The sequence below is a fragment of the Mixophyes fleayi genome, chromosome 6 (assembly GCF_038048845.1).
Source record: "Mixophyes fleayi isolate aMixFle1 chromosome 6, aMixFle1.hap1, whole genome shotgun sequence".
Classification (NCBI taxonomy): Eukaryota; Metazoa; Chordata; class Amphibia; order Anura; family Limnodynastidae; genus Mixophyes; species Mixophyes fleayi.
Window position 1 is genome coordinate 35,916,531 of NC_134407.1, and position 10,025 is coordinate 35,926,555.

General features: G+C 39.8%; 1 protein-coding gene across 1 annotated transcript in view; it reads left to right on the plus strand.

The window, feature by feature from the left end:
- LOC142161052 (solute carrier family 2, facilitated glucose transporter member 9-like) overlaps positions 1-9,689 on the plus strand; it is a 37,767-nt gene extending 28,078 nt beyond the window's left edge. Inside the window, exons 10-12 of the mRNA XM_075216273.1 lie at positions 1,055-1,130; positions 7,962-8,089; positions 9,259-9,689. Coding sequence (XP_075072374.1) covers positions 1,055-1,130; positions 7,962-8,089; positions 9,259-9,495 — 441 coding nt within the window. The 3' untranslated portion in view covers positions 9,496-9,689. The remainder of the gene's footprint in view (positions 1-1,054; positions 1,131-7,961; positions 8,090-9,258) is intronic.
- Positions 9,690-10,025: the final 336 nt, after the last annotated feature.

Below are 10,025 nucleotides of genomic sequence, written 5' to 3' on the forward strand. Positions count from 1 at the left end.
TCATTTGTTCATGCTAGCAAGCATACATTGGGAAATGTACATGGCAAGATGATGAAACAAGGGGCAGGCTGGCTTTCCTGCCATTCTGCCACCCTAGGCCTGAGCTTATACTTTCTTGTTAGGTACTATTAGAAGATACAGCATTACTGAGTGCACTTGAGTCATGAAAATCAAATGATCGATACATTCCATGTACTACAACAAATGAGAAAAATACAGTGAAATACTTATTTAACACATTTATTATTTGTCATTTATGTAATTTCCAGGACTGTGTATGGCTCTGAGCGTTGTTAGTTACACAAGTGAAGTAATCCTGATGAAGATCAATGAATATTGTACATGTCAGGCTTTCCACAATCCTTAGCAGATTTCTGCAGTAATACCAGATCTGTTTCCCCAGTGGTCTCACACACAAAAGTTTATCTCCATACTTTCAGATGTCCGTTAGTTAGTTAGATAACTTTTTGAGAAATTTCTACACATTACAATTTTTATTTTTAAATGATAGCAATACAAATATAATATAATTAACTAGATAATAAATTGAGTTGTGTTCATTCTCTCTCCTTTTCTTTCTCACTCCCTCTCCTTTTCTTTCTCACTCCCTCTCCTTTTCTTTCTCACTCCCTCTCTGTCTTTCTCACTCCCTCTCTCTCCCTCCCTCCTTCTCTCTCTCTCTCTCCCTCCCTCCTTCTCTCTCTCTCTCTCCCTCCCTCCTTCTTCTCTCTCTCTCTCTCTCTCTCTTCCTCCCTCCTTCTCTCTCTCTCTCTCTCTCTCTCTCTTCCTCCCTCCTTCTCTCTCTCTCTCTCTCTTCCTCCCTCCTTCTCTCTCTCTCTCTCTCTCTCTTCCTCCCTCCTTCTCTCTCTCTCTCTCTCTCTCTCTTCCTCCCTCCTTCTCTCTCTCTCTCTCTCTCTCTCTTCCTCCCTCCTTCTCTCTCTCTCTCTCTCTCTTCCTCCCTCCTTCTCTCTCTCTCTCTCTCTCTTCCTCCCTCCTTCTCTCTCGTTCTCTCTCTCTCTCGTTTTCTCTTGTTCTGTCTCCCTCTCTGTCACAGGCAAGGATTCCTTGGATGCGCTATGCCAGTGTGGTTTGTGTAATTGGAATTATAGCCGGTTTCTGCATAGGACCTGGTAAGTGCTGAGGTCGACAGCTCTACTAACATGTCTCTCCTCCTATGTGTGCAGGATTATTGCAACTTCATTTTGATTTCACCTATTTTTAAAAAAAGAGGATAGCAACAAATGTAAAAAAACAAAACAAAAACAGCACACTCCCCCTCCAAAATAACTTAACCAACCCGAGAGCTGCCAGTTTAAGCTGGCACTAGAAAAATCAGGAGGAGGGGGGGCAAAAATCGCGAGGTACCCCCAATTCTACCAGCACTAGGCTTTGCCAGCCTGGCTTGGTGGCACTGTAGATCGGGAACCCACAGTGTGGGCATCCCCTGCCATAATGCCAAAACAGACCCAGGCCGTTTAGTACAGGGCTGGATTTTCTAGAGAGATCAGGGGGTAAATGTATCATAGTGCGAGTTGTACAAGTCGCCGGAAAACGGCGAGATGACAGCTTAAATTTAAAGCGGCGCTGCCTTGTAAAGGGAAGCTTCCCTTTACAAGGCAGCGCCGCTTTAAATTTAAGCTGTCATCTCGCCGATTTCCGGCGACCTGTACAACCCGGACTATGATACATTTACCCCCAGGTCTGCAGAAAATAAATGTAGACCCCCTAGGTGTAGCCAGCCCCATGCTAATAGTGCTAGGGCTCTGCGAACACCCCTGGGCAGTTGGTGTGGGGAAAAATGATAACTTAAATGTAGAAATCGCTATATAAATAAATGATGGTGATGATGATTTTGTCCCTGGCGCACTACAGATCCCAGCATACCCAGGCTGCCATTAAGAATTTATACATGCTGGTGTAGTGCTACAAGCACAAACATATCCATGGCTGTCAGGACATGCTAACACTTGGGGAACCACAAGTGTTAACCTGTCCTGACACACAGAGCCTACTGGGACCTGAAGTGCACCAAGGGAAAATGTAAATAAAAGTCACAAGTGTAAAAACGATTTTAAGTGACAGAAAAACATTTCTCACCGAGATCCAGAATAAAAAACCCTGATACACGATGCAATACTAGCTCCTACGAGCTCCCGGCACAAATGAGCTCTTAGCGGCCGTAGTCATATATATAACATGGGGCTTTCCCCATGACTTGAACTCAGGGCTTGAGTTGTTATTAGATTTATTTCACATTTATTTGCCATCTGACATTTTGACTGTCTACATTTAATATCCAACCCAACTGGCCATGTTGGTCCATCCGCTATAGAGCCAGTTCCAGAAGTGACAGCCAAAATGGGGTTACACTGTGCATGCTCTGAACCCTACACAACCTCAATAGAGCATAGCGGGGGGCTTTCTAGAGGATCTCCGCCCTCCCCATATTTTTCTATGATTGAGTGCTACACCCCTGACTGGTGGTACATCAGCATCCGTAAAGCACAAGCCAGCAAATAAATTGCTTTATGAATAAATTAATTAATTTAAACATGTATACTGTCTGCATTTACTATATAAAAAGTTGTAATCCACTGGTCCACTTACTAACAATGTGTTATGGTTACATATTGGGCAATGTTTTAATTGTGGATGTATCGGTAAGGGAATAATTCAGTTTCTCAAATCCCAGGTAGACACTCCAACCAGTTATGCTAACCAATGCATTTTGAGCGATTAAAGTGAATAATATACAAATATACTTAGCTGTCACCAGCTTAACCACAGAAACAACATAGTGCCTTATATTCCTATAACCACTTTAGCCAGGAAACAGTTAAAGCAATATTAGATGATTTGCAGAGTCTATCTTAAAATGATGGATGAAGACTGGGGTGGTTTATCCCATTGATATATTAACCGTGCCTCCAACAAATCTATAATTCATTTTCAGCTAAGAATTTATTCAGTGTAATTACATCTTTAATTAGGATTTTTATGGCTCATTGTTCATAAACAATGATGAATATGACTTTTAAAGCAACCAGAATTAGGGGGGGAAAAAATCTGCATAAACAGAATTCCATATACTCTCTGTTCTGCATGAATTTTTCTGCATTAAGAGTCCTATATGGGGTATGATGTGGAAATAATGAACTGGCGCCTAAACTTCCTCCTGAAACACATTAAACTCATTATACCAACAATGGGCTGTAAGTGGAAGATGTTCTATTAACGTTGGTCTATAATCAGTAGGTGTTCTAGGAGTTGATTAGAATGCTGAACCTTAACTGATAGAGATATTTGTTACATCCAGACATTGTAACCTGAGATTTAAAGAGCACATGGACCCACTATTTAAAGTCACAACTTACTATAATCTGTCTAACGGAGCTAAAAAATATGCCTGAAATATCTGGGTGCTATCTATCACACCCCTTTCAGGGCCATCTTTTCCATTGGGCATGATGGGCAGGTGCCCGGGGGTCCCACGGGCAAGGGGGCCCCATAGGCAGGGCTCTTAATTAGAATAAATAATCCTGCAAAAGAAAAAACCTGCAAAAAAAACCTTCAAGGGTCACTGAGCAAGTACATTTATCTATCTCTATCTCTTTCTATATATATCTATATCTATATCTGTATCTCTTTACAGCTATATATATATATATATATATATCTATATAAGTAGGGGCCCCGATGCACTGCTTTGCCCGGGGGCCCATAATGTTGTTAAGATGGCCCTGACCCCTTTGTGGAAAGTTATCCTTGCAAATGCCCCATAGATTATAAGTTTGGTAGTAGGGTCCTCTTACATCTGTCTGTCTTTATTACCCAGTATTGTTTTATCACTATGTTTGTAAAGCTCTTCAGAATTTGCAGACACTATATAAATAAATGTTGCCGATGATCATATGTTGCATAAAAAGACATAGGTCTATCTTGCATCACTCAGGGCCAATGTTGGAGCCTGGATTTAAATGTCAGGCTTGTAGTTTTATATTTAATGGTTGCTCTGTGGCAATTTGTGAACTCTCACAAAAAGGGGCATGACCGATGAGGTCACGGGAAATGTGAAAGGAACATGTAATACTCCAGTACATTGTTTGACCTTTTTGTCCTGTGTAATCAGGGTCGCCTCTAGCCCTGAGGGTGCCCAAGGTGTGCCCCCACCCCCACTTCTGCTGCTTCTTACTTTGGCAGGCGGGAAGTGGGGGCAGCATCTTTGGCTCATCCTACAGTGAGTGTGGCGCTTGAACTTGTAACGTAGAACCACACTCCTAGCGTAAAACGGACATGGACGAACCGCAGCCAGCAGCTTCACGTGTAATACGCTGGCTGCTTCTCCTTCCAGTCAGCGGGTGATGCTCTATGTGGGGGCATTACAATCACCATTCTGGATGTTTTTCAACTTGTTCTGTCTGGGAGTTAGGAATATTCCGTGGCACTCGGCTTCCCACTGCATGTTTGTTAACAAGTAAAGATCAGCTGGGATGACCTAAGTGTCTGACTTCTATATTTATACAGTCAGATCTATTATATGTCTATCATGCAACCAAGCAAAATTTACATCTGCAAATGTGTAAAACGAGCGGTAAGTATAAAAATGCTTCAAACTTCAGTAAAACAAGGGAAGACCCCACAATCACAGCGTACAACTGGCCACATTGTATTACTTTGTCACATAATTTGCGCCAGCCCGTAAAGTGCCTATAAGGGGTGATTATCCATAAAGTAAACTGTAATCTGCACAGTATAATTAAATGTTACCTTGATTAAAAAATAGAGTAAATGGTGTAATATAGAATAAGGGTTATACTTGCAAAATAGACTCTTTGGGTAATTCGATTCCTCTCAATGAGCCGTCAGATGCTGGTTGTGCTCATTTCTGGTTACTACTGTACCCAAACATCACCTCTATGGGGTGCAAGGAAAACTCTGTGATTTTACATCGCCACGGAGTGGACTTAACCCTTAGTTTATTCAGCTTGTCAGGAGGCAACGCCACACCTATCCATAGCTCTAGCTGAGATATAACCCTTCTTACCAACATTTGATTAGAACATTGGGACACCTTAGGTCACGTCTTCCGTACCTTCCTCAAAACAGGACTTTTGAGGAAATCGTAACTTCACAGGTTACCTGTTCTACAAATGCTATATGGAGTTGTTACACAAAGACCACGTTCTTTACAGACATGTACTTAATATTGCATAGTCTAGGGGGTATATATACTAAACTGCGGGTTTGAAAAAGTGGAGATATTGCCTATAGCAACCAATCAGATTCTAGCTGTCTTTTTGTAAATTATACTAAACAAATCATAGCTATTATCTGATTGGTTGCTATAAGCAATATCTTCACTTTTTCAAACCCGCAGTTTAGTAAATATACCCTTAGCCCTTCAATACTGCAAAGCAAAAATTACTGGACGCATTTCAAAGACAGATTAAACAATTTTGAAGTGTAAAATAGTATCACTAAGTTTATGGAAAAGGAAAGTACATTGTCCACAGTTATAACATCACCTATACCAAAATGTATTGTGATATGATATGGCATTCTGTATTATTTTCTTTTCTTACAAAGGCTCCAGTAAATGCTGTAATGCTTTTTAACTGGCCTTGTAATGTAACATTCTGCTAAAAGCTGAGGGTGCTGCCCTCTCCTGGCTAAAATGAATCCAATTAAAATGGTCTTATGAAGAATATAATGTACTTTTACTATAGTTTGTTAATTTGCAGGAAATGTGTAAACTCTTATCAGTGTTCATAGATAACGGCACCCATCATCTCCAGAGTCCATTTGGTTTTAATGAAAGTTTAAATAATGAACTGAGAGATTTAACTCCTTAGAAAATCTCCACTCTTCAGTATACGTAGTCACACATGGTCAGTATTGATTGGAGGTGAGCATTTATATGCCACAGGATTGTGTCGTGCCCAGTGTTTATACAATGTTTTAGGTGTCTGCCTAGCGGACGCCATGCTGTGTGTAGATACAGCCGCTAAGCAGCAACATGGAAACTCATTCAAATAATGATTGTGTCTGTCTCATAATTATCATAGAGCAAGTGGCCTTGCATCTGAGCTACTATGATGCGCTACACTATAATTATTAATATTGTATTTACCAGTAAACACTGTGCTGTAGTGCCGTAATGCTATGTTCTGTCTTGTTGTACTGTAAACAGATTCATTAAACTATACTAATTCTGTAGACGGCCCCCATAGCTCTTGTTGCACCGCTGGTTCCAGATAAATACAACCTATATAATGAATTCACGAAATAAGGAAATTGTTAAGATTAAAGTTCCTTTTTACATCTATTAAAATATGGATTAGACCTTTCACAAATTGAAAAAAAAAACGTCAATCAAACAAACAAGTAGGAAGGCCAAAGAAATGTAATGCGAGGCATAATGATTGACAGATGAGTGTATCCTGATTTATCAGTGGGAAGCTATAAAATAAATATAAATAAATATATATATATATACTTTCGATTATGTCTCTTAGAATATCTAAGAGGAGAGATACTGCAACATTTATCTAAAGGTTGAAATCTGTTTATTTTACCTATTTTAATAGATCAGATTATTAGATAATTTTGTACACCCAATTCGGTGGAACTGCAATGGTCAACTAAGTGGCTCACTTGGAGCACTGGAAGTCGGACATCATGATTCCACATAAAGGGTACATCATGTATTTTGGAAAGATTAACAGGCAATGTTGGAACCATAAAGGGGCGTAAATAGTCATTTGTGGACCCTATAGTAACTGTACCCTGTGCACCTATGGTAGTTACACCCTTGATATTGTGTCTTATGTTAATTGATAAAGGTTTATAGCAATTGCCCACCATTTAGATAAGACACAAAATGGGGTGGGGAATGGATTTTTGGGCTGGTGCTGTATGTTTCACCAAAATTTATTTATATAGCTCCAGCAAATTCCGTAATGCTCTCCAACGGGAACAAACACAGTAATAAAACAAGCTAGGGTTATACAGACAGAGGTAAGAAGGCCCTGCTCACAAGCCTACAATCAAGTGTCTATTGACCTATATCTGTGTATAATACTGTTGCATAACTTTATTTTGTTTGCATATTGTGAAAATAATACTAGGATAGAAGTGTAAGTTGGGAGGAGGGGTAGTTCCTCCAAAATTCTATTTTTATTGTTTTTAGAGCTCCAGGATATGAATTGTGCCAGTACTAAAAGGGAGCTTTTGCTGGATTTGACCATAATAATAATTAGATAAAGGAGTCCTGAGGGTATATTTACTAAACTACGGGTTTAAAAAGTGAAGATGTTGCCTATAGCAACCAATCAGATTCTAGTAAGGATTTATTTAGTATATTCTACAAAATGACAGCTAGAATCTGATTGGTTGCTATAGGCAACATCTCCACTTTTTCAAACCCACAGTTTAGTAAATGTACCCCCCCTGGAGTTAGTGCACATGGGCATTGCTAGACATCTGTGGGATGATAACATTGAGATGCATTCAGTACTTTGCAGTGGCTCACACTGTAGTGGAGTAGGGTTGTCCTCTGTTGACATGTGCCCATGGAGCATTGATCACAAGAAGATGCATGAACAGGTAGGACACTTTCCTCTCAGCCCGGGTAACGAGTAAGGCTGACTTAAGGGAGCAATTCTGAGAAAGAGAATATGAATAGAAAGGTGTATTTTCATTTTAAGTTTGTCTTGTGAGCTGGCCTCATCGTGAGAGATGGATGGGCAAGAGTTATATGTTTTTGTTTTCCTTATCCCCTGTGCAAGAAATCTGCTCCTACTCTCACATATTATTAAAACGAGCTGTGAGCTTATTTCCTCACAAGATTTATTCTTTTTCAAAAATAAAAGATTGTTTAAAAAAATTGTTGGGGATTTTTTTTTATGAAATGGTCACGGTCTGTTTTTGTACATGAAAGATATTTGTGTGTTTTGGCTCAGCTGGGCTTCCATTTATAATGACGGGAGAGCTCTTCACGCAGTCTCATCGCCCTGCAGCGTATATTGTAGGAGGATCGCTCAACTGGTTGTCAAACTTTACGGTTGGTTTCGTGTTCCCATTCCTCCAGGTAATTATGTCCTTGTTCTGTCTATGGGTACCTCACTCAAATGTAGTTTTTCCCCACTTATACTAGGTATGGATGCCCCCCAATAAGAGCAGGGATTCTTGTTGACCATAATATATTTTACAGAACTGGAGTGAGCAATAGACATTCGCTGTTATAAACTGTTGATCCATATCTGTATATTGAAGATAATAATGATCTTGAAGATAAACAAGCAATATAGTGAATCAGTAGTTTTATAGGAAAAGGCTCTAGTCAGAAGAAGTCTGTATGTTGCCATTTTATAGGTCATTGGTGAGTCCTCAATTTTATTAATGTATGAGCTTTTTGGTGTTCCTCTCTTTAAAAAGCTAAATAAAGGCCAGACAATCCAGCTAAGCTTAAGTAACGTGAAAAATGGTAATAAAACCTCAGCAAGGAGTTGAAGAATAAGGGACCCATCACTGCGATTAGCGTACGACCATAAAGCAATCTGGTGAGAGTCCACCACAGGTACACACAGCTGCCTGAATGAGTGTGCAGTAGATGCCCGAAAACGAGCATCGTTGCCTGTAGACTGGGAGATTTGTCATACTTGGAAGGCATCCGAATCGGTGAAGCTGTTGGACAGTTACAGTTCCGCTCCAGTTATGTATTATTGGTAACTGCAGGGTTTCACTGGATGCTGTTCTATATGGTGTTTAGGATAGATCCCAAGAGGGTAGTTGTGATTCATATATTAATAGAATTCAGACTGTTAGTGGGTTTAAAAAAATAGAAGTTCACCAGAACAGGGACAGCAGACGTTATGTCCAATGGGTAACTCCAATTGATTGTGGTTCTATCATTTTTGGAAATAATATGGTTGTTTTGGGGCAAAGCACACTGGCTATTATCACAATGCTAGCATCAATTTTCACCAAGAAAGACGTAACATGAACCAATAACACCGTCTTGATCTCTTGGTGTTCTCCAAGTTATTCGTTTTACTCCAATCACATTATTATTATTTTATACAGAGACTCCCATGGGTTCTTTGGTACATTGTCACTGAGTGTGTTAGGAATACACTGGGATGTGGAAAGGGGGGAGTTTGGTACAGTACTCCAGACATTAATGGAAAATAAACTCTATATTTTGCCAACACTTTTTTTCAAAGAATTGTACTTACTCCATTTTACATTTCTTCCCAGATGTCAGCGGGACCATTCTGTTACTTGGTGTTTTGTGGGGTCTGTCTGTTTGTATCGGTCTTTGTTTACTTTGTCATCCCGGAAACAAAGAATAAAACCTTTATGGAAATTAGCGAAATGTTTTCCCCACGAAAACCCTTGTCTGCTCCAGTGATAGCCGTGGATGACATGAAGCTGCGGAAACTGAACGGGTACGGGACAATAGAGAGCAGTTCATTGGAGTACTCCTTTTCTTGAAAATGACTGATATAGACTCTGCCCAGTAGAAGATGTGATATTTGCAGCAGTACAGCAGGTGGACCTAGAAGAAAATGAAAGGACAAAAATAGTTTGTGTTATCAATCAAGGGTTAGAAGTGAAACCCAATGTTTATGTATGATAATTGTAAAAATGGACTTAAAGTCTTAAAATAAATCTCATTTCACCTTTTATATTGACATCTTATTGTCTTTATTTCCTTTACGTTGTTGAATAAACTTGATTTTTATAAGTCATCAGTTTTTCAACACAAGGACGTTATTATGTTCTTTAGCTGGTTATTATTATAATTTATTTATATGGCGCCATAAAGATCATTAGCGCCATACAATGGGAAGTAGGAAAATCGGCAATGAATTACATTGTACAGAAACGGTTGAAGGGGACAGACCTGTGTGCAGGAATAAAGGCGCAACCTACAGACAAGGAGACGCAGTAGGAGGAGACATAGAGACCAAGCAGAAGGTGACACGCGGGTGTGCTGATGGATAAGATAGGGGTAAGCAGGA